Source organism: Ptychodera flava, chromosome 4 (assembly GCF_041260155.1).
Source record: "Ptychodera flava strain L36383 chromosome 4, AS_Pfla_20210202, whole genome shotgun sequence".
NCBI lineage: Eukaryota > Metazoa > Hemichordata > Enteropneusta > Ptychoderidae > Ptychodera > Ptychodera flava.
Window position 1 is genome coordinate 4,157,583 of NC_091931.1, and position 26,885 is coordinate 4,184,467.

At 37.3% G+C, this 26,885-nt stretch overlaps 1 protein-coding gene across 1 annotated transcript in view; it reads right to left on the reverse strand.

The window, feature by feature from the left end:
- Positions 1 to 9,582: 9,582 nt before the first annotated feature.
- Positions 9,583 to 26,885, reverse strand: part of LOC139130726 (tumor necrosis factor receptor superfamily member 16-like) — a 32,968-nt gene continuing 15,665 nt past the window's right edge. Inside the window, exon 5 of the mRNA XM_070696508.1 lies at positions 9,583 to 18,206. Within this exon, the coding sequence (XP_070552609.1) occupies positions 17,902 to 18,206 (305 nt within the window). The 3' untranslated portion in view covers positions 9,583 to 17,901. The remainder of the gene's footprint in view (positions 18,207 to 26,885) is intronic.

The window sequence follows — 26,885 nt, forward strand, 5'->3', positions numbered from 1 at the left end:
TTTGCAGAATACGTAGAGAGGCCTAGACAGATAGGTCCCTATGATCGGTGCCGGAGGAGAGTCTGCCAGTATCTCTGAGTTCAGCAAGAATTGCTGCGCTACTTAAAGGCGATTTCAATTCAAAGAAATACCAGAAAATGGCACAGTACATACGGAGGATGTTACGATAAACTATCAAATGATAGAGTGAAAGCTGCGAAGTATAAAAATTCCACATCTGCACCTAGGACACTGATAGAGTAAGAAATCAAACATTTTCAAAGCATGTATTGTAAGCTTCATTTGAAATAACCGTCTTTAAAAACGCAGGACATGTTAAAATTTCAGTTTATATGAGGGGTGGGTACTTGAATCCGAAAAAGAATCGTTCTCTGACACACTAAAAATGCACCGTGACGACACTTGTACTCTCCGATCAAGATAATGTAAACACCATCTTCCACATTGCCAGTACGAAGGAAAGACATCTGTAAGCCCTGAATGCAAACGAAACAAAATATTCTGCAGAGAATTGATCAAAAGAATATCCATACACAAGTAAAGCAGTTTTTATTAAATGTCTTTGATCATCAAGAGTATATCATACAGCAATGTGAATTGTAGCATGCTGAGTAAACAATGCACCCTCCCTGTAATCTGTATTTTGACAAAAGTTCATTGCATAGTAAATCTGACATTCTTGGGTTGTATGTATTTTAATACGGGCGTGAGAAGCTATCAAACCAAATATAGTTAAGTTCGAACTTCTCTGCATAATGACGGGGCTCAGTCGACTAAGTTCAAACAACAAATGAAATATCCTGGACATCACCGAAGAAGCATTTGAAATCTATATGAACCTGTTCAGCGTTGTCAGCAGTGATATATGTGTAATTAAGTCAATATTTGTGTGAACACGTACAAATTAATGCCACGTATGATTCAATATTTTTCTTGAAGGTCAATGTCTACTTTAAGTGTGTCCAATCTTAGTTGTTATGTGTTATGACATGCTTTTCGTGGGCCTTATTGTGCGCTTTGTTCCCCTCGCCATCTTCAGCCCCTGAATATTTTGGTACAGTGCTATTCAAATATAGAAAGAGGTCAAATTTTCACGAAATTAATTCCCGGCGTTGACTCAACTGAACGAAGTATCACAGTCATTTTCCAGAAATCGCTCGAACATACCGATCACGGAAGTCAGCCATAGCGATGCTTATGGCAAATAGAAAAAGGTTTGAAGTCAATTGAAAAATGCACATCAAAATCGTCCTGGTACAACACTTAAAGCGAGCTGCATGAAAATCACATACTACCTTGCAATAACGTGGTGTAAATTAGTTTCTTGTAAAAATAAGACATAAGCTTAATATACTTCTTTTTGCCACGAAAATTATTTGAAAATTTGAGTTGTTTGTCATTACTGACAGTAAATATATACTAACAGAAATGGGTTGTTATCGGATACATATTTTTAGAATCAAAACGGTGTCTGCAGTTGCAAAAATGCAAGCTTCTTAAAATTTCGGTCACATGCAATACCACGTTGAATAAACTAATATTTTAATTAAAACTATCCGAAAGGGCCTTCGCTAAAGTGAATGGGTAGAAATGCATTGTTCATTACAACAAGACTTGAGCAAAATTTTTGACAACTATCTGAAAGTAAACGGTAGTTTTATATACTTTGAGTGGCCATCAATAATTTTCGTTGCGTCGAAATAAATGCCATACATTTCTTTTGTTTCAAAATCTGCTCCAAGGCAGATCAAAATCAATAATCGCGATCGGCAAGACAAAGCACACGCAAACTAGTCGAAACAGGCGGTGGTTGGTAAAAGGCCAATTTCTGATGAAAATGAAAAGGTCATGAGGTCAATAGTATTGTCTGCACTGTCGGCGATGACTCTGTGACCCAAGGAGAGTCTACTTTCATTAATACGTTTCAATAAAAGCGGATGCAAAGTCCAATATTTAACTAATAAAAATAAAATAATCATCTAACGATCACAAATTTCTGCACCAAAGGATGGTTAATACAAAACCTGTGATTTTATGTGAAATTGTGTTGACGAACTACAATTTTTATGCATGCATTGCACGACTTAGCGAACGCACTAAAAGCATTGATACCAAGCCATTGAGCGACGCAGTTTTCTTACGACAGGACTTTCTGAGAACGTTATACTGTCGACTTTTTCTAGCCTGTTACACTACAAACAATTAAATTGTAGCCCTTGGGGCAGTGTGCTGGCTTCTTATGTTGGCTTTACTGTGCAGCCGGCCCTACACTACAAAGCCATCACGGCAGAAGAAGCGAGGGCAAGGCCAGAGGGCTATAAATTCTTCCCACAACATTTTATACCTCTGATACTTTTCAAGTTCTTAGGTACAACTGTTTTCCTCCGGTAAAACAAAACGCAACAGGCATATGTAGCCATAGTCTTAATTTCATGGGAAATACATGTAAACAAGCGAAAATATTCAACAAAAAATAAACGGTCAGTGCTGGGTCCCCACCGACAGATGATCATAGTCGCTCCCTTTCTCCTTCCGGTTGAAAGTGCGCCCCCAGCGCCCATTTAAAAAATTGATCATTTTTAAAAATAATTACCAAATTGTTGGCTCAGTTTTTAATAATATACCAATGTAAGACAGTCGAGAATCATCAGTTTAGTATGTTTAATTGAAATAAACCAAATTTACATTTGTTTGGTCGTCCGCCCGTCCTAAATCTGGCAGAAAGTGGTATAAAATTCGCATCTTACTAATCTTTCGTCTAACCGCCAAAATTGGCTTTTTTCGCAGTACAGTGGTGAAAGGGGTTTTTGAGCAAAAGTTTGCCCGAGACACTTTTAAGGGTGAACCATTATTTTAGAGAAGGGTGTAAAGATTCGCCGACTTTGAATCATTAGTGTAACGATCATGATACCAACAAACGGGTCGAAGGAACGAGTCCCTGTCCACATGAGAAACCTACAATATAATGTAAATTTGTTTTCCAGTAAATTTAGACATATGATAAACTTTTCGCTGCAAAAATTATTTTAAAATGGAAATGTTTGTATTTACTTACAAAAGTGATTTTATCGGATACATCTCTATTTTCAAATAAATGTCTGAGGCTGCTTACAAATCCGATATTACCATATCTTATGAAACAAAATATTGAACAATTGATATATTATTTTTATTACAATAATCCGAAAGGGGCTTCGTTGACTTAATGGTAAAAAGGCACGGTTTATCAGACCAAGACCTCAGCAATGTTTTTGATAACCGTGTGTGTTAGAGGCAGTGTTGTTTGGTTGTCAATCATTCTCGATGCGTCGAAACAAAAGCAAAACAAAAGAATATGTACGTATCGCTTTTGTTTCGATACATACATATTCTTTTGTTTCAAAATCTGCTGCAAGGCGGGTCAAGTGAAAGGACTGTAAAGTAATGAGTATGCAAATTAGTCGAAACAGGTGTGGTGACTATACCGCGAATGGAAAATGACGGTCACTTGGTCACTTGTGTCATCTCTACTGACGGTAATGAGCTAAAATTGTAGAGCGTATAAAAAGCCTGTTTTAGCCTTTGGTTCCTTGGAACGACTATTTCCAAACGTCCAATCAGGTAGAGAATATTTTCAGACTTCTTAAGTTTTCGTAAAAAGGGCGATCTACCTCCGAGCCGCTACATATTGCAAGTCGACAACGACTCTCTCTCTCTCTCTCTCTCTCTCTCTCTCTCTCTCTCTCTCTCTCTCTCTCTCTCTCTCTCTCTCTCTCTCTCTCTCTCTCTCTCTCTCTCTCTCTCATCAGATGGCATATTGGATCATCATCAGATGGCAGATTGGATCATAAAGCATCCAATTATTTTTGTCCAGTCTCTCACATCTTTTTAATAAATAACGAAATCGAACACATGATTTGAAACATTGCAGTTTAATTCAATGTCATTTTCAATCATCATGGATTGTAGAAGTTGACGAGAAGAAACGCGCAAAACGACTGTAATGTTTTTTACAAGATAACTGTAACTTTCTCAGTGAGAGGACTTCTCTTTCGAATATTTCTCGTTTTTGCTTTCCCTTGATTAACTAAAGGAAATGGAAACGTACATTTCTTAGCAATCCGTCTTATTAATATTATTAATTTATTAATCATGTGTGTCCGTGTACCTTGATAGGGAAAGGAGCAGGAGATTTGTAAGCTTATTCTTGTCAGCAAACTACCAAGTTCCTTCAGTCTTGGTGATGAAAAACACACTCCCTCAAATTTACAGGGTATTAAACGATTACGCGTACAAATCAATACCCGACGCTTCTTCCATTTAAGATGCCAGATTGGCGATACGCGATGTGGTACCTTTTCTGATCTTACGTATTAACTTAAAATGAATATAATCCGCGCATTTTTCTTTGATAATTTCATAAAATCGTCTTGGGCGTTTAAACCATGTTCAATTCTATTGCTAAGGCACTGTCCCAAACCACCAAAAGTTGAACAAATATGCTCCTGGATAACAAACTTTCAAAATTCCTTAGAGGTAAAATGCTTCAGGACTCTTTCACTCTCTCATGTACTGTGCCAGACCTCGAATCTCCTGCGTCTGAACGAGGTACCACTCATTATATTAGCGAAACGGCCAACTGCCAACTCTCAGCTTGCGGCTTTCCCGCTGGCGGCGCACTTCAAGCACACATTCGGGGGCTGGCTGGCGAGAGACCGTTTGTCTCAAACGTTCATTTAATTGAAAAAGTCAATTTCAAGGTTTTGTTTTGTGTTTTGTTTTGTTTCAGTTGTCTTTATGAAAACTCTGTGAAATTTATGCAAAGCAATAGCTTTACGGTAGCGCTTCCTTCTTTGCTGTAGTCACAATAAGGTTTCGATTCTTGGTGCGGCCTGGGCGGGTCGGCGATTGTGGTAGATTTATATTGTTACGATGCTCACATTCATTTCCTTAAGTTAATGGAGCAAGCTTCACGGTTTGGAAAGAGAGGTTCAACAGTTTTGCTCGACAGCTTCATAATACGTCGTCACCTGTTGTGTTCCAGGATTTTATGTAGATTATATGTAATGGACATTTTAATGTTACTACCGACCAGGTGTAGACCGAATATGTTATAGACACGTTCTCAAAGTGCAAGAGGAGACTGCATAACATCTGAAAGGACCTCGCCTGTCAGATCTGGAGAGTGCTCCATAACTGACAGTATTGAGAACGAAAAGTTTACGGAACCAACGCAGATATTGCAGGACAGTCAACGTTATTTCTCCAGTGTAAAGAAAGAAGAGGAAAAACGTTATTCTGAACGTCAAATAACCATGCCACGAAGTTACGGACTGTCGACTTAGTGCCACGTCGCCATATACACGTCGCACTAAAGACCGGACTGTTGGATTGAAACCATGCTCCGTGGACTTTTGTGAAAACAGACTGGTTAAACTAATGCTCGAAGCTCTCGACCAAGCAGGGTAACTTTTGTATAGTTTTAATTATTTGTGAGTATTTTAGCTTCTATTAAATCATTTTGGTTAATATTGGACTCTGTAGTGCGCTTCTCGTATTCACAGTGTGTGTGTGGTAATTTCTACCGTAACAATATCCCGAGGCTGGATACGGTACACAGGTAAATGGCTATCTCTTTATAGATAGCTGCGTTGAGGAAATCAAGATGATTCTGATTCGGCCAAATAGCTTTGAGTCCTTTTTTTCATAAAATGTATTCACCCCTCGAAGAAAACTACCAAAGCAGACAATGTGGTTTAGAGATTAATATTAAGAGGCAAATTCACAAGGTTTTACGAACGAAAATTCATCGATGAGGCCAGATAACATAAATGAATAATACCCCGGAAACGTCACTTCTAAAAATTAGACAGCAACATGGACTGTAATGTACTTCACTCAATAATGATGTACAAGGATTTTCAAATCGTGCAAATTTTGTTGAAAATGATTTAATCATTACTTGGTACAGAAGCAACAATAGATGATAATACCGTATCATTTTATTTCAAGTGAGATATGACCCTACAGTGGTCAAGAGTAGACTGTGGTACTGACTGTGAAGGAATACATATTAAGGATGATATTACTCTGTCAGTGGATTTCTTGTTTCCACGAAAAGGAGACTGAAAGATATCAGCAATTTGAAGAAGTGACGACAAAGGACTCTGTTGTGTGGCTGTATGTGTTAAACGAAATTTCATCACTGGTATGGCCGATCCTTGAATTCAGGAAAGTTATTTTGTTTGGCATAATAATTTCGTCAAGAGTTTTTAACAAGATTTTTCAAATGCAGAATACTATCTGTTCAGTCAAATTTGCAGTATTATTTTCTCGCCTAAACCATCTTTATTAAAGAAACAATTCATACTTTTATCATTCGTATATTCATACTACTGTAAGAAGCCTTACGGCGGTGGCTCTTTTACTTCTTTGGTGATAGTAAGCTTATAGACAGAAGGCGAGATGTCTGTGTGATACTCATTACAGGTTCAAAACGCATCTTCACTGTCACTGTGCTATACTAAAAACCTGACCGCATTTAAGTTTCTGACAACCTTCAGTAGTTTATAGCGTTGGGGACATTCAAATAAGCTTAACAATTTTATTGACAGTTTTTGCAGGTAGAAAACTTTCGTTCAGACCTCGAACCTGCGTCTGCGCTTAAAGGCCCGACTCAGGCGTCAGATTGTCTTGCCAAGAAATTTACTTCCTGGATTACAATTTCAATGGAAAACAAAATGCTATGACACCTCCATAATCCTCGTATAGACTAGAACACCCTGGGGTCGAGTCCTCGACCTTTAAATTGCGTAGCAAGAAATCGCCGCTAGCTGCGAGCAATCTTTGGCAATGTGCAGCGTATCTGATTGCTAAACTGTTATTATTTACAGCAACTTAAAGAGTGTAAAACTATGGCTGCTGAGTAGCTGATTGACTGTTTGGAAATAAATTTGCCTTCAGTCACAGCATGACATGAACCTGCCATCTCCACTTTGATGGTAAAAACTTGGGTAAGACAAGCTTAAAGGTATACAGTCACCTGTAATCTAAATATGCCGATATATGGTCAAAGGGCGTTCCTTGGTATTCAAACTGCCCATGTGAGGGCGCTGTTTTTAAAAAGCGGCCGTCCGCTTAAAATTTGTGATTGGTTAGATTTTTTCTCTTTCCATGGTAACTGTGGCAAAATTGGAACAGGTGACAGTATACCTTTGAGGGACTGGCCAGTTTCTTTGGCCGGGAGGGAGTCGCCCAGTTTGTTCATTATGGTGAATGGGGAGGTCACCATGTTTTTAATAAATCCCCTCAAAGGCTGAAAAAACTGACTAGTCCCTTCGATCGGTTAGCCAAGACAAGATGTCTAATGAGACAGTCGGATAATATGTACTGGTATTCTGACCACAGCGTACCGACTTCATGCAACGAAAACGTGCAGAGAATCCAGTATAGAACTAGAAAGCATTTGCAAGCAAAAGCGAAGTTCCAGAGACCAGAGCAGCGGAAGAACAAGAGGAGATGTGTGACAAAGATAGGTGCAGAATGAAAGAGTGCTTTGGATTTTAATATTCAGGGCTGATAGCAGTAAACACCAATACAACTAAAAGCAAGGCAGTCCGGGGAATTATAGTACACAGATTACAAATGCCTACATATACGGTAAAAACGCAACAGATACATACGGGGGCGACAACGCACGGAAATGTTTATCAGACGACATTCCGCGAGCCAGAGCAATAATTTTCGCTCCGCTGACCTACGCAAAATCAATCGCTTGACGGGTAGCGCTGAGTTGTTGCCGTAAAGAGGCGTGTGATTACGACGATGATCAGACGAGAGGAAACATCGGACCTAGGCCGTTGAAATTGAGCCACATGCATTTTCATTTGATTAAAAGCACAGACTAAAACAATTTTCATTGCTATGTTGCTGTTTTCACAAGATACTGACCGTTTGATCTTGGAAAGTTGAGTTGCTTTTACGTGCAGCCAACGCATGCCGGAGCGTGACAGACAGTACGTTCACTATGAATGCCTAGCTCTGCATGGCAGGGCTGTGTGTTACCGGCGTTAAACGGCCTCCCACCACAGCCCCGCAGACTGAGATAGGAAAAACGGTGGTGACTCCTCAGAAATACGGCGGGCAGTTTCTCCGCCAAAACAGCCGATTTGAGTCCAAATTTTGCATTGATCATCGTTTTCGAGCACACCCACCTCGCCTAGGTACACGATGTGCCCAGCCGCGCTTGTAAACTTACGGAAACCCTAATTTTCTGTCTCTGTGCGGGCGAAGCGAAATACGCCGCCATTGTTAATGTCATTCAACCCATGAGCATTCGGGCGAAACAGTATAGCGCCACGTACGGCGAGTATTTAGAGAAAAATAAAATCAAAAAGCAACAAAAAACAAAGCGAAAGAAAGCTAGAATTATTAATAACTGAACGCAATATGATAGTTGAGCAATGCCAAATAAAAAATAAATAAATAAACACACAAGAAATGCCCGTAAAACCCGTCTGAGCTGAGCGATGACGTCATAGGCGTGTCGCAATGCATTCTGGGTAATTAGGATAAATTTGTGTATAGCATGTTCTATGGTAGTAATACCGGAAATAGAGAAAGAAAGAAAGAAAGAAAGAAGGAAAGTGAGCAAAAACTAACAGTTCCAGAGCTGGTCTCTGGAACTAATTAATAGTCATGATAAACCTCCCACTTCTCTAATAATTCATAATTGTGAAACACTACTTTTATGAGTCAAAAAAACCTGAATTTTGCAGAAAAGGAAATTTTTTAAGTTATAAAAGAGCAAATTTTGATGCTAATGTGAGCAACATCAAAAACAGGATCCACAGAATTACTTGTAACAAATGTCCCGGTAGTTTGTGAGTTCCATAAACCTCAATGTTAATTGACACTGTAACAGAGAATGGATGATTCCTGTCAGTCACTCATATGCAAACCTATACACCCACAGCAATAAAACAGACTACAGATTTGTTGAGAACTTCTATGAATACCGGTGGATTCTCTAGATCTAGAATAATGAATTAATTTTTACGTACCTTGGAATACTTGGAGGTACTTATACATGTGTCCTATTGTTAAAAATTCATAACAGAACATATTTGGATAATATTTTTGCATGTTTTATTGTTTTCATTCATGAAATGCAGTTTTCACTTTGGAAATTTACATTTGAAACAAAACATTACACTGCAAAATATTACTTGTCCACACAATGAATTCAGCGCTAAAAGTCTGTGCTTGGTTGAAATTTTCTTTTGATGTCATTGATGGAAACTAGAACAGCAACTACAGCTCAATTTTCCTTGACTTTACAAATCAAGTGAAATTGGATGTGCATTTGACCATACAGGAACCATAATCCACACATTGAACGTCAGAAGACCAAATGTTGTGTTCAAGTTCAAATCGTGCTCTAATCTATTACACATTTTGCAAAGGTCAGAAAGTAGTGTTAAAATATTGCTACAATAAGATTTGCAAAAGTCAGAAAAAGATGTAGTTCACCAAGAAAAAAAGTTTTTCAACAACCTGGAACTGAGATCAATCCACTATGAATTAAGCTAGTATGAACAAAACTTGTTCATCTCTCAATGATTTTATATTTTTATTGGCAATCTACTATGAGAAGCACAATTTATAAATTTACATTTCATATTTGAAGAGTGAGAAAATTGTGATCTGAACAAAGCTTAGTCGAGGAAATATTACCAGTGTACAAGATCATAGGGCATAAAGATGTTGTACAAAGCAGCTGTACAATTGACAACTAAATACATCACAAATTAAGCAAACATTAAAGGGCCAGTAATGCTAATTTTTGATAATATGTCTGACATTTTCGTTTTGAGTGAACCGTAATCCCTTGTTCTACTCCCCAAGGCATGTTGATATACACAGTGTTCAGATTGTCAACTCATTCCGTACATTTGTAAACAGCATTGATATTGTTGAAAAGTGACTTCTGGATCAGACTAGAATTCAAATGTAAACAATAACAATGCATTTTACACATAGATGCTAGGTTGACTAGCTAAATAGTGTGTGTTCAACATTCTTAGGGGATGGAATAAGAAGTTGTAATAGATGAAATAAAAATAATGAAAAATCATCAAAAGTTAGCATTACTGGCCCTATAAAATTTAAGTCTTGCAGACAAGTTTTTCTGTTCCACACACACTAAGAATCATTTTCTGGCTGATTCATTTTCAATCTTTTTTACAAAAGATCTACTGAGTTAGATCACAAATACAGACAATTGCAATTCCCTTTCACAATATTGAATGGTCACGTTTTAAAACATTACCATTGACTTTATCTTTATCAGAGGTTCATTTTCACGCATACAAATATTGACTTTTGAGCATTTGACTGCATTTATTTTCAATCCTAAGACTTTTGCAAAAATTATTGACATCATCAGTCAAATGCCTACTTTTAACAGAAGCTATGAACTCTTTCAATTTTCAACGATGGGCAGCTGAAATTAGAAATATGAAACAACACGCAAAAAATTAGGTATATATATATATATATATATATATATATATATATATATATATATATATATATATATATATATATATATATATATATACGAAAATGGTTTGCTTGTCAATGCAGGCAAAGTATAGTGCTCAATGCATTTCTGCAGGGCGGTAATACTGAGAATCTAGGAACTTGTAGTTGTCACTCTACAGGCTGTTTCATGCGCTAAGCAATCATCAGGAGTGAAGGTTTGGCGGCAATAGAACTGTTTATATTTTGTTGCAGGTGGGCATGCATATTCAAATAAGCGGTTGTGGCCAATGGCAAGTCAGTTATTACAGAGGAGGATGATAATGATAAGAAATGTTGATAAACTTATCATCCCGGCCGACAAAACTACTAACTTCTACAAAACATCCAAGGAACATTACGGTAAACTCCTACACGACAACATCACTAAATCATACAAAAAAGTGAACGATGATAGCATCTACGAAATCAACAAGGAGGCCAAATCCATCACCGAAAAGCTACACATCGAAGACAGGGTTGAAACAATAGCAAAGAAAGAAGCCTTCATCACCCTAAAAGACCACAAGGACAATTTCATAAACAAGCCAACCTGCAGACTCATCAATCCATCCAAAACAGAAATCGGCACCATAAGCAAGACAATTCTTGACCGCATTAACCAGGATGTACTCTCCAAAACCAATCTAAATCAATGGAAAAACACGTCAAATGTCATAAACTGGTTCAAAAGAATTCAACGGAAAGCAAGCAAAAGTTTCATCGCCTTTGACATTATAGAATTCTACCCGTCAATCACAAAGAAATTGCTAACAGAAGCCATCCATCACGCACGGAAATACACCGACATCTCCGACGAAGAAGAAGAAATCATAATGCACTCCAGAAAATCCGCACTGTTCAACAACGATTCCGTATGGACCAAGAGAAACTCAGAAGACATGTTTGACATAACCATGGGAAGTTTTGACGGAGCTGAGATATGTGAGCTCGTCGGATTGTACATCCTCTCCCACCTCAGCAAGAAACTCGGCAAAGAAAACACCGGTCTTTACCGAGACGACGGGCTCGCCATCACAAGCAGTAAATCAGCAAGGCAATGTGAAAAATTAAAAAAGGAACTCACTTCCATTTTCCACGCATTTGATCTCCGCATAACTATCCAAGCGAACATCAAGACCACTAACTTCCTTGACGTAACATTCAATCTGGAAAATGCTTCTTACCAACCATACAGCAAACCAAACAACCAGCTTCTCTACGTCGATAGACAATCCAACCACCCCCGCCAATCCTGGAACAAATACCTACCTCAGTCAACAGCAGAATATCAAACATCTCAGATTGTGAAACAACATTCAAGAAAGCAGCCCCCGACTTCGAAAAGGCGCTGAAACAAAGTGGATACACATACAAAATGAAGTACGAGCCCCCGTCACCAAGCAACGAAAACAAAAGAAAACGCAGCAGACGAATCATTTGGTACAATCCCCCGTTCAACAAGGCAGTGAAAACCAACATCGGCAGAACATTCCTGAACTTGATTAAGACCCATTTCCAGAAGGCCACCGTCTACACAAGCTCTTCAATAAAAACAACGTAAAAGTAAGCTACAGTTGCTCCAGAAACATGGGAAGTATAATCAAAGCCCACAACAACCAAATACTACATAAAGACAGGGAGCAAGAGAAGTGGTGCAACTGCCGCAAAAAAGACGATTGTCCACTTTCAGGAAACTGCCTCACCTCTTCAGTAATATACAAAGCCACTGTCACCACAAGCAACGATCAGAAACACTACATTGGACTCACGGACTCAACCTTCAAACAAAGATACACGTATCACAAGTACACTTTCAAAACTCCCAAGCACAGAAATAGCACAGAGCTCTCAAAATTCATATGGAAGCTCAAAGGCAACAACATAAACTACGACATCAAATGGTCAATCATCGACAGAGCTCCCCCCTATTCAAATAAAACCAAACGCTGCAACCTTTGCATAACAGAAAAACTCCATATAATTTATTCAGATAGCAAATCAACCCTCAACAAACGTGCTGAATTCCTCTCAAAGTGCAGACACCGCAGCAAATTCCTCCTCTGACTTGCCATTGGCCACAACCGCTTATTTGAATATGCATGCCCACCTGCAACACAATATAAACAGTTCTATTGCCGCCAAACCTTCACTCCTGATGATTGCTTAGCGCATGAAACAGCCTGTAGAGTGACAACTACAAGTTCCTAGATTCTCAGTATATATATATATATATATATATATATATATATATATATATATATATATATATATACACACACACACACACACACACACACACACACACACACAGATGTCCTCATGGGAAATTACAGTGCTTGATGCGGAAAGTACAAAGTAATAATATGTTACTCAAAGGGATACAGTCATCGGAACTGCTCTCAAAGGTTATATAGGACAAATACAACCAATGTAAAAAACTGTACCCAAGATATGGTGATTTGATGAGGTGCATCTAGATATCGTGCACGAAATACACTGTTTGTCAACAAGAAACTCGCACAGGTGTGGTTCTGACATCGGTTTCCCTTTAAGTTTCATGCATCCTGCAATCTTCAGACTGCAGCATGCATGAAACTTAAGTAACAGATACTTGAAGTAATTTGTGTTGTTCTATATGTGTGTGTGTGTGTGTGTGCGTGCGCAGGTGTGCATGCATGCATGCATGCATGTATAGATAGATAGATACCAGTACATAATATCGTAAAATAATGCTCTTCGCAAAAAAGGAGAGTTTGCAGAGGAACATGTATAGGTGCTTAGAGTACACAGTGAGTATATATTACACTGATTAAAGATGTGTATATATATGCATGTAGACAAATCATAACTACAATAATCATATATTGTAGTGGTGCAACTTTCTAAATTTCAAAAACATCATGTCAATGACACTTGGCTCACACTTGGTTCAATGTAGCAGGCCAGAGTGAGTATACATACAACATTGAATAGCTTCAATGGGCCTTAGCTTGTAATAATCATAATGTTAAGTGCATTTGAAAACATTTTGATGCATAGTCCATCAAATACCAATGCAAAGTATTTAAGGTTGGTAACTGTTGCAATAAACACACACATACAACACCATGCAGTCTGGTACATCAAAATTAGTGATACAATCTACCATAACAAGATAAAGATGTCCTCATGTGATATTGTACTACAGGGAATTAATGCAAACAATATTTGGTGATTCATCAAGCAGTAATATTTAAGGACACAAATTATTATTGGCTTGGAGGTCTTTGGTTGTGTTTCTGTACAAAATATCACCAACATATAAATTCTGACTCACAGTTACTGACATCTTCATAAAGTTTACAATTTTGCTCCTCATTTTTTTTGCAAACTTTTTTGCCAATGATAACTTCAATGAAACTATATCCCATTTACAATTTAAGAAGCAAATGGGAAATTGAATAAAAAATACAAATATGAAAATTTCACCACAATTTGAAGACATTCAAATCCCCAAGCATTAACTTAAAGTTGCACAAGAAAGTGGTGGACATAAAAACAAATTGTCCTGTATAGATATTAAAGTGTGTGCTACTATTCCACATAATAGTGCCATCTGCTGCAACATATTTTATTATTTAGCAGAAGAGTTTTCAATTGTAAATACAGGTATCATTTGCTATGAACTCTATAAAAACAAATCAAGTGGGTTGAAAGGGTGCTGTCACATGATCTTTATGGACATAGCACCTGTGCTTAAAACCAGTCTGATTATCAATTTCAATTCTTAATGTCAATCAAAAAGTTCATGGGATGACCATCCTCCAGCAAAGGAATACTTTTCAACAGCATCACTCAAAATAAGGCACTAAATGATTCTCATGGAAGAAAATTATATTCCCTATTACATGTATATCCTTTGCTTTCTATAGGTAGTTACCTGTGGATTACATATGAAGCAAGTTTTTCAAAAGCAGTGGTAGGAGAAGGAGAAAAAGGAGAGATGAATATCAAAGATACACATTATACATTAACCCTTAAGGTAGTATGAGCCTCAAAAGTGTAAGACTTTCCAAACTTTCCTGAATGAAACTTTCAACCATTCTCTTACCAAATCAGCAATAAAAATTGGAGGTCACTATCCAAATTTTGGAACTAGCAAAACAAATTACCCAACATTTTGTGACATTTGACATTCAAAATGGCCACCATTCCTGTGTTAGCTCTACGGGGAAAATTAAATTCTGGATTTTTGTAAAACTAAGAAGGTAAAAGTTTTTCTTTCTCCAAGAGCTTTAAGCCCCACACCTGGTAGATCAGAAAACAATTGTAGAAATTTGAAAGTCCGATTGTCTGTCCCCGAGGCATGTTCAGCCTTAATATACTCTCTCTAAAATCAAGTTTGGTAGCACTAAATGTAAGATTAAGCTAGCAGTTAAAGTGATCTGGATAGAAAGATGATTCTCTTATGTATCTATTTGTTTCTCACATTACACATTGTGTGAATAAAGCTACAAATAACTATTTCATCATGACCATTGCATGAGAAAGAGCATATTTAAGGGGGCGCCGCACCCAACACAGCATATGTTGCTCACAAATCACTTTTTTACAAATATTTATTTAATTTTAATTAATTTGTTAACAGAAGATCAAAATATTGGCCGGGTTCACCTTGTAGCTTGTCAAGCAGTCAAAAGTTGCGTGATAAAGAAGTGTTAATTTATGCAAATGTATGCAAATCACCCAATTTTTCTGGCTACTTTTTCCTCCCAATTTTGAAATTTCCAAAGACTTTAACTACAGTCTGACTGGATCAAATTTTCTGAAATTTTCACATTATGTTCTTTAAACACTATTTAACAAAACCACTATTTCGTTTGGCAATAAAGTCCTTACATTTTGAATAAGAGGCATTTTAATTTTGCTTATCATGATCTTAATCAATTTTTTTTTATTGCCAGTCTTTAAACTCTTGCCATTTTAGAATGAGGATAGATAATACCAAATGAAATAGTCGTTTTTTTCTACATATACTCTTCGTTCAAGTGAAATATTACGTTTCATCATTAATACCAAAATTGAGGGTTTTTACCCCAAATATACATCCACTTCATCATTTGAGTAAACTACTGCTACCATAATAAATTTTAGAATCTCTGCTTTTTGAAAATATATAGTACGAGGGGGTTTCCTTGTCATCTTTGATGAGAAATATTGCTTTGAAAAAATTGTGTTGGCAACATGCAGCTCCACCTTAAGTGAAGTATTTGCAATTTCAAGCTCAAAACATCAAACTTTTTACAGTAAGAATATATTGATATACAGTACTTTTTGAATTAGGAAAGCAATTGCTTATAACACATCAGCATATCATGCCAAAATAAAAAATATGAAATAATATGCTTCACTCAGAGGGATAACTGTCTGTCTTTTAATCAGAATCAGTACATAGTTTTTCAGTATACACTGTAGCTCTTTACAGCACCATGTTAATTGTTTTCAAAATTTCCAGAACAAAAGGTATAAACCAACCTTTTATCAGTAATCTTGAATACAGTGAAGACGCATAACAGAATTAATGAATACTGATATGTCTTACAACAAAGAATAGCATAAGTGAATACATGTTTATGAGACATGGAACCAACATCTAGAGGTCTATTACAGATATTTATGAGTGTAAATGATGGAGTAGACTCATACCGGTAGTACGACACCGACACGTATTTGGACAAACTTTTGACAAGGGGCAGATGGCAAGAATCAAGACCAGCAAAGTTCTAGGAATGACAATAAAACTTGCATCGTATGCATCGTACGGATATCTTACATAATGTCTCCGTAAATATATGCCAGTCTGTCATTACCTGTACAAAAAATAGATGCCCACATGTAAGCCTGTGTTTTTAAAACAATGAAAATAGAAAACATCGATATGGCAGTGTAACTCAGTATTCAATTCTTTTATAGAATGTACTCTTTATCAGACATTGGGCATAATTCTTGGACACTGCGGGGGCTACAATTTTTGTCCAGACAAAATAAATAAAATAAAATCTTGGAGTATCCGCACATTTTCATCAGTAATTATGTTTTCAGGGAACACAAAAACAATCATTGGAACTTGTTTTTTTATTGTATATCAAATATACAAATATCATATAACACTTTGTATTCCTGCCAACCAACATCATTGATATCAGTGTCAATTATGGCAGAAACTACCTGGAGACAACACTATGATTATGTCACATAGTTTGAATAACAGTGTGGAGATAATCAGATGTTGTCTCACAATGCTTGCAGCTATGTTTAAAGTCACAATAGCTGCGGATTTTATTCATTATTTTCTAGATTTTATTTATAACCAAAGTTGGTTCGTGTAAATGTGCTAACTGAAGGGTATAGAAGTATCACTGCTCACTGATTTGGACAATGCCGACGCGTTTAACAGGTTAAATAATAAACAGGGCCGACGCGTTTAACAGGTTAAATAATAAACAGGTGTTGTACTCATAAAATGGCACCCTCATGGATAAGGAACAAAAATGCAGTAATTCCTGCAAATACACATCGTGATCATAAAAGAAACGAGCATTATGCCATTTACTTGAATGAAAACACACATTTTGCTGTTGTAATATTTATTTTCTCTGTCTCATGATTAGTTTTTGAAAATTGCGGGAAATATAAAATGTTAAAATGTTTGAATTTACATGCCTCTTCCGACACTTATGACAGTAATGTACACTTTTTCAGTCTTTAATGGGTCTTATTCAAAGAAAACCTTTGGAAAACGGGGGATATTTTGAGATTGGTTTACTACACATTCGCAGCTATTGGGCTTTAAGTTATGTACTCAGTTTCTTAGAATTAAAAGTTAACCAAGAAAAGTATATTGCACAATACTTTAACATCAGTAGAGTTTTGGCAAGAACAATTTGTCAATGGTATCAAAGGAGAGTTTATATTCAGCACACTATGGTTCAATACCATTCATACCACTGTGTTCACTTCAATGCATCGGTATAGTCAAAACAAACAATATTCAAACACAGCAAAACACGTGTGTCACCTCTGCATTGTTGTAAAGCATGGCTCAGTACGAGACAACAGCTGGAGGTATTACTTCAAGCTTGGCTTTTGCATAGCATCATAGAGTGGCTGTTAATCTAAGCATTATAAGAATACATCTATGCTACATCATTGTATCATAGAATATGTTTCTTTTTGAGACAGTTTACATTAGTAGTAGTGGTAGTGTTTGTTAAAGTTCCTCTGTTCATTTTATGACTGTACACATCCTTATACAGATCCTGGTATCTTTCAGCCCCAATATGGGACTCCAATTGCATTTTAAACCATTCCCCCATTGTCACTCTCACATGTACCATCATCTTGGGGACTGCAAATGAAGGTATCTGCTGTTGGTGTTGTATTTTGGTTTGCAGTGTCAACAGATATCATGGGCTGAGTATCTGCTTGACTGGTACTCAGCCTAAATTTTCTTCTCCACTTGCAAAATACAATTATGATAACTATTGTGGATAAAATCCCTACAGCAGCTGTTGCCGTTACTGTCACTAGTGTTTTTCCTTGCTCTACTGGTATTTTCCTTGCTCGTACCGTTGCCATCACATCACCCAGTGCTGCAGCATTACCTTTTGACAACACCGAAAGAAAGCATACAGAATTATAGCAATCAGTATTGGGACATAAACATTGCAAAACTTGAGTGAGAACCTGTGCGGAAGCCATGATATATTTTCTACAAAAGTGAAAGTGTTAGTTTTGATCTCAGGTCTTACACATTTAGTGTCATATATATCTCAGAAGAGGTAGGTAGATAGGAGATAGTGGTTACTAAACTACGGTAGTGTTCTGAGATGTAAATGCATTCATAAACAATTCATGACATGATATGACACACAGTTCATGTCATCAATGCTGTCGTTTGTCACTATGAGCAAAACATCTTTATAACTACAGTGATTTATCAATATAAATTTTGACAAGACCGGTTCTATTACTCAAAAGTACCTGATGATTTCATTTAGTGAAGATTTCCCAGAATACCTCAACATTACATTCACTGCATAGCATTCAGTGAATATTCTGAAATGATCCTAGTTTGGAAAACCCTTTTGATTAGAAACTGACTGTAATTCATTTGAAATAAACATGTGTGAGGTAAAAAAATGCACTCCTTGGGAAGAAAGCTGCAAAAATGTTAAATACCAAATATCACAAAAATTTGGTAATTTAAAACAAGCCATAACTATTTTCAAAAATTTTAATATTGACACTTGGTTTCCTTGGAAGATGGAAATTCCTATCATTATAGTTAAATAACAGTACCGGTATACTTTGAGTTCCAGCAAATTCTGGTGAGATATCCTGCCGGAATACTGTACTTGTACATGTTCACAATATCTCTGACAGAAAAGTTTCATAACAGCAGTATAGACGTAACTGCTGTTCTGCTTTGGTCTCTGATTCTTCAAAAGGATTGGAGATGTGACCCTTGACTCTGACCTCTAAAGGTCAACTTGCATTGTGTTACTTGCAAAGTCACTTTATCATGCAGTTGAATGAACTGACAGATTTCAAATGGCACACTGGCTGTTTTTGGTATGTAATCTTTTAACCTGTTGACCCAAATGCTGTTGAACAGGTCAACAATCACCATTGACAACAACGTGTTTGGGAAAAACCAGAATGGTGAAAGGGGTAAAATTGATGGCTTTTTTGAATGATAGATACATACATACATAAAGTGAGTGATTTAAAGATATGGCTGGCGATTTTCTTTTGATGAGGCTGTCTTATTGGCAGTTGATTACAACAAGTGACTACCAGCCACATCTGTGAATTGCTCAGTAAATGATACACACATAGTGATACATGCATTTTCATTTGAAGGAAAAGTAGTTTTACTGAGAGTAATGTACATGATGAAGACTATGATATAAAGGAGGGTACTGCATTTTATTTATTTTATTTGATACACAGATCAACGGGCAAACCCACTAACAGATCTGCGAAACAAAAAAGTCACACAATCACAAGACAAATGTACAAGACAACCATAAAAGTAGCACGATACATTAAATTGAAAAAAAACATACACGAATCAAAAAGGAGAACTGTTAAAATGACTGGAAAAAATAGTTTTAAAACAACACAGCGTAGAAAAAATATCTATATTACATTTAAAAGAGATATCATTAAAAACAGACATGCATCTGGGCACTGTCGAGAATTTTCTGCAATTAACAGAACACAAGTCTGGTTTAAAAAGGGGTTTCCTGCGTAAATTTCTACTGGGGGCATAAAAGCAGATTTGATTTAGAATATCTGGAGCATCATAATGTGAATGAATTATTTTGTACAAAAAGTACATGTCAAGGGTCAAGGGTCTTCTATTGTGTAACTTAGGAATGTTCAGTATTCTGCAATAAAATGGGTAGCTGGATTTACTGCAGTGAACATTGAGTTTGCGACAAATGTATTTCACAAATGGCAAAGGTATTCAAGCACATAAAACTGATCATGTGTGATAAAACTGATCATGTGTGTAACATGCTTGAAATATCATGTATGAATTGGTGTACGTGTACATGTTACTCCAACGCAGTCATCACAGCATTCTAGTTTCAGAGGTAAATGCCAAGTACTACTAGTCAACAGATATTAACTGTTGAGAATATATGTCACACTCATATTCTGCATACAAGAACTTCAATGGGTCCTGCAATGACATACAACCAACACTACACTGGTAGTTAAGGAGCAATTTTAAGTTTTTGAACAGTATGGCTGGAACTTCATAAATGACAGTTTGGATCATGAAGTATCCATCTGCTAAACCTATCATTTCAATACAGGGCTCGAACTTAACTTTTTTACCTACTTGCCCTGCGGGTAAGTTTCCAGAAATTTTACTTGCCCGAGGAACAACCTTACTTGCCCGATTTTTTTTGTCTGTTTACATTGTTTGAGCAGAGATCACGAAGACCAAGCAATCTCAAAATGTGGCTGACGGCATCATATCAATGCAGGTTCTGTTTTGTCTGTATTGATAATCATGTTAATTGTTACGATCCATTAGTGTTGGTCTTCGTGATCTCTGCCCACTCGTCCACCAATATTCTAGTGCAGGATTGGGGTCATACAGTTGAAGGGGTGGCCCATTAATCGATATTCGCATCAGCAAATCTTTGAGTTTTGAAACTTCCGTTGTCGTTTCCTTTCATAAATGTCGCACTTCTACTTCTTTACTTAACTTTCCACTGAACTCGATGCTGCGACCGCGCCATTAGCTTTATCACCGTCGATTTCTGAGTGGCCGGCCGGTTGAACGTGTACTGTATCCCCCAACACAGATCCTGGTGACATTGTCATAGTCTGGTTCCCTGACCCATTTCCCCGGTAGAGGGCGTGGGGAAATATAGGGTTCCTATATTTCCCCACGCCCTCTACCGGGGAAATGGGTCAGGGAACCAGACTAACATTGTCAGGCGTAGATTTCAAAAATTTACATGAAAACAGGGTGGTTTGCTTCGCTATGACGTACAGTCTGCGTTGTCTCAGTCAGGTCACCGCGTGCAAAGTGGCTGTTGAAATTACTGACCAACACCCCCTTGGAGTCACAAGCTACAAGCAAGTGAGATCAGACTTCCCGAGGGAGGAAAGACAACAGCTGAATATCACTCGCTGAATGTTGACGTCCAGCTTGTTGGTTGTGATACCCGCTTCAGTGACTTGAAACAGCGAACATTGTTTAAGAAAATTTCTTGAGTTGTTTATTCCCAGAACATGTAAATTTTATCAAAGTCTATCACTTGCCCGACCGGGCAAGTGTAATTTATTTTTACCAGCCCGATGTCAGGTTTTACTTGCCCCGGGCAAGCGGGCAACCGTTAAGTTCGAGCCCTGCAATAGCTTGTTTTATACTGTCTTTGTTAACTTACTGTACAGAAAGTTATTGATTTACAGAAAACTGATCACAAGTCACGGGTTGGACTTGGTGCTCTGTAGATGATCTTTCACATATGAGATATCTTATAGAACTGCTTGAAATTGACCATTACGAAGAGTTGATCACCCATCAAGATCACTAGGAAAATACCATTAAACTTCAATACATGTAAATCACACCTGGTGTAATGGTCCATTACAATGATGACTGTGCTCTCCCTGGCCTTTCGAAATTGTTAGTAAATTTACGAATTGGGTTCAAAAAATATTAGTAAGCACAAATTATGTTATTCTGAACCCACCAACTTTCAACAAGCACTTCTGGTACTCAATAGATGATTTTAAGGGGATAGAAATGATGAATGATTTCATTATAGACAAAAGAAAATGAAAAATCCCTTTTTAGTTTTTTGACAATGAACACTCATATTTTGATACGCATTTTCAAAAGATTTATTGAATAACACAGTACATCATGGGTCATGAATGCTTGTAACATTGAAATTTCTTCCTTGTCTCAATAAAGTATGTAATTTGGTCAACGGCCAATGAATGTTATTCAATTACTCTATCTTTATTACACAACATAACATGTTCAAGTATATTGTGACACAAATCATAACTCCCTTTGTGTGTGTAGTCAGTGGTTGATGATTATATATATTAATTTATGAAGCGGTCATTAATATTATCAAATATTATCAGTGTTTGCACAAGTTTTAGATGCTAGAAAATCTGTCCCCTGTTTTTCATATTTGGAAAGCTCTGTTACTTTGAAAGTATGCACGTCATCCATAGGTACTAGGTGGTGCCTCTATAGCTGCAGTCATTGTGCCATGTTCATCTCTAAAATTCTTTTTAAACAAGTCATCGTTGATGACACAGTCCCCACTTGTTAATGGGTACTTTGATTACAGGTCCTCAGAGAGGATAGAGTCCTCTTCATTAATTGGGTCTGTGATAAAAATACTTTGATACAGATGGCGCTCAATGGCCAAGAATGAGTTCCCTGGTGATGAAAACATAAAATGAGTCAACTAGAAATTAATCAACAGGATGTTGCAAAACATTTTTGCATACAATTCTAACACTTGACAGATTATCACTGGTACCATATTTCATAAAGTTTGATGCAGTATTTACAACACTCTGAGATCAACATCTGTACCAAGTTTCATCACATTTGACGTTGTATTAATTTGTGGCTATATCACCCTAACTAGGAAAGTTCATTACTTATGCAATTACAAATTAATTAAAATGGCACTGATAAATGTCTTTTTCAATGTTAAAGCAATGTGAGCTTAACATCAGTTAACATCTGTATAAAGTTTCATGGAATTTGATGCAGTACGTATTTCTTGACATATCAGCCTACAATTGACATGTTAATGCTACATGACGTGAAACAAATTGACGAGCACATGTATGAAATAGGTCAATGTCCTTGTACCAACTTTGAATGATAATGGTGAAAATATGTCTGAGTTATGGCTCTGTACATTTGAAAATTGTAACAAAATCACCGCCATGCAGCGATATTTGATCTTACTGTTTAAAAAATCAACATGTATATGTATGACGTAAGTCAATGTACATGTACCAACTTTGAATAAGATCAGTTGAGACTTGCCAGAGTTATGGCTCTCGACATGAAACAACCATAACAAAATTGCTACCATGTGGCCATATTGGACCATCTCGTGAAACCAATCGACATAAATATGTATAAATAAGTCAATGTCCTTGTACCAACTTTGAATAAATTTGCTTGATACATGTCTGAGTTATGGTTCCGGACATGAAAAAATTGGAAAAAAATGGCCACACGGCGGCCATATTGGATTGTATCATAAAACAAATCAATGTGCATATGTATGACATAAGTCAATGTCCTTGTACAATGAATAAAATCGGTGAATAAAATTAGTTGAGACATGCCCAAGTTTTGGCTAAGGACACAAAAAATTGTGACAAAATGGCTGCCATGCAGCCATATTGGATCATATCAAGAAACAAATTGACATACATATGTATGACATAGGTTAATGTCCTTGTACATGTACCAACTTTGAATAAAATCGGTTGAGATATGCCTGAGAGTATTATGGCTCTGTACATGACAAAATCGTAACAAAATGGCCTGACGCAGCCATATTGGATCGTATCACATAACAAATCGACGTACATATGTATGACATAGGTCAATGTCCTTGTACCAACTTTGAATAAAATTGGTTGAAACATGTCTGAGTTATGGCTCTGTATATGAAAAACTTTTAATAAAATGGCCACAGAGAAGCCATATTGGATCGTATCACAAAACAAATTGACGTCCATATCTATGACATTGATCAATGTCCTTGTACCAACTTTGAAAAATAGCGCCAATGGCACTTGATCACAACTGGCACATTGTGAAACTACTCTATCTCTGGGTACACCTGTACATGAAATACTGAATGGGTAGGTGCTGCGGGTTTGGAGTTTGTCAGTAAATGCACACAGAAAACAAAGTCTCGAAGTAGTGAATTCCAGCCATTTTCAAACCACACTGTTTGTCAGTGGGGTAAGCAATATTCCCAAAAATCACATTTCCAGGCTAATAGACTATGTTTTACGAAATCACACGTCCTTATTACAAAATAAAACGATCTCTGTCTTTAAATCAATGCGCCAGTAAACAGGTCCAGCAGCTAGTTATGTCATCAAGTCTGTAATGTTAAGGGTCATAACAAATGTGAGAAATCTAAAACATTAAATATGTTGTTTTTTATCAATTTTATTACCAAAAGCGCATGAAAATCTCTGATACTTTGAATCAGCCATCCTGCATATTTGTAACATTCATCAAAACCTCATTTCTGTTCCACAGTTCATTAAATAGTCCACAATGCAGGATTGGTGTACATTCCAAAACTACATACCAGGTATATGAAAGACCCCTAAAATCAATTAGTTAAAGGGGGGTTAGAAATTTCCCAAAACTATCTAACCGGCGCTCCGTTTGGCTCCATTTTTCAGAATCGGAACCTTGGAATTAGTCTGAATATCTCTACAAAATATCAATGCAGTCTGTTCAGCGGTTTTTGACTTTTTGTCGTTTACGGAAAATGGACACTGTCCACCACCGGTTGAAGCTAACCCTATATCACAACTTCCAGATGTGATAATGACCTATGGTCATTATGTTACACTTGGCGCACTAGTTATTGGAACACTAATGGTACGTTCAGATTGACGACTTTGCGTCGGCCCAGGTCCCGACCAGGGCCGGGGCCGACGTAAAAAACCAATGTGGACACGCTGAGTCAGCCCTGGGCCGACTCAGTTTGCTCCCGGTTAGAAGGGGGGGTTCAGGGCCGACTCAGGGCCGACGCAAAATTTGGTCCGACGCAAATCGCCAGTGTGGACACGTTACGTCGGCCCTGGTCCCAGTTGACCAGGCCTCCGCTATGGATCGAAGTTGAACTAGTCACCCTATTCGCACAAAACAAACGACGTTTGAAACTAAAGTTTACACCTATCGAAAGTTTTCAATCCAGTCTTTACATTTTAATATCATCCCATGTACGCTGAACTTCCCACCAACCTTTGTTCCGCAAACGAGACCATGTCATTCGATTCCACAGTGCACGTAATAGACTAGAGAGGCATGTCAAAAATGCCGCGCACTGGTTATTTCTCCACCGCGGTCTTATATATACCATATGCTCATCCAATAAATGGTGAAGATCTCTCCGATGATTAAAAGGGTGAGTGGTAGTCATATTTGCCCTTCTTGTGCGTAAAAACACAGGAAAATCATGAACAGTAGAAACAGCGTGCCATATTCAAATGCGCCATTTTGAACTTTGACAGGTCAGAGGTCACAAAGGAAGGTAAAGTTACGTCGGCCCAAATTCTGGTACCGGTAGGTGTGGACACGGACCAAATTTAATCCCAAAAGGACAATTATTTTGCGTCGGCCCAAATTTCAGTTGGGTTGCCAATGTGAACAAGATATAAATTAGGTAATTACCCAGCAACTTGGCTTAGTACTTTGCTATTTGACCTGCCGTTTACCTAAACAAGAGTCTGTTTTATGGTCTAAATACTGATAAGATATCCACCACACTCAGCAGGCAGCTCCTCCACTGAGTAAACTGATATGCCTACACTGCAAAAAACATTTTTGACTGGCAGCTGCATGTAGTTGATGGAAGAGTTTTGAAGGGCCGGAATAAAATGTTGTAAAGTGTAAAACATGATTTGCCGCTGTCATTTTGTGTCCTGTTTTTGTATATATGCATGTTATTACCAGTTTTTTACAATTACATACATTGAAGAAACACTGACTGTCAGAGCAACCATCCAATCATATGATAAAAATGGACTGTTCCATCAACGTTGGTGGTGGGCTCATGGAAGGTGGTAAATTTGACGAGTTTTGTAACTCTGGATTTACAAGGGTTGCTGCGATGTTTCAATTCCAAATAACATACAGAGGCAAAACCTGTCAGGTTCAGGCCCAGGACACAAAATGAGTACAATAGATTGTGTTACATCATAATATTTATTCCCCCTTTTCACAATTTTCCCATGAACTATATGCCAGTTGAAAATGGGTTGTTCCTGTGTAGGCATATCAGTTTACTCAGTGGGAGCTGCCTGCTGAGTTTGGTGGATACCTTATCAGTCTTCAGACAATAAAACAGACTCTTGTTTAGGTAAATGCCAGGTCAAATTGCAAAGTGCTCAGCTAAGTTGCTGGGTAATTACCTAGTTTGGTGTTCCGATAAGTCGTGCCCTCGCTGTAAAAAATACCGCCAATGGCATTTATCAACAACCACACTCACTGTGAATTAGACAGACCACGAAGTCAATGAGCAACATATAGCTGAAAGACTATTTTTCACATTGCGATTTTAAGCTCATTTTTATGAGAAAAGAGACATGTATATGTAAATGGAGAAAAAGCAGAAGACTATTTGTAAATTGTTTGTTAAGTGACAATCATACATGCATCTCTTGAAATTTTGTGGTTATAAGGTATAACAGTAGTGTAAGAATAATGAGGTATGAATAAGTTAGTAAAGCTAAGTTGACAGTAATTAAGATTACAAAATTATACACTAAGCTGGGGAAATCTGATTGAAATAAATGTTGAAAAGTAGCAAAATCATGATCATCTTTTGTCTAATACCTTGTGTAAGTTCATGAACTTTACATAAATCTTGCTATAGATTTGTTGCTAATGGGCAATAACTGTGTTTCAGATCATTTGAGAGCAATCTATCCATGACAGGTTTAAATTGTAATATACTTCTATTTAAAGGAGAGAAACTTCTCAAATAATTTTTTTCCCTGTAATTTGCTGT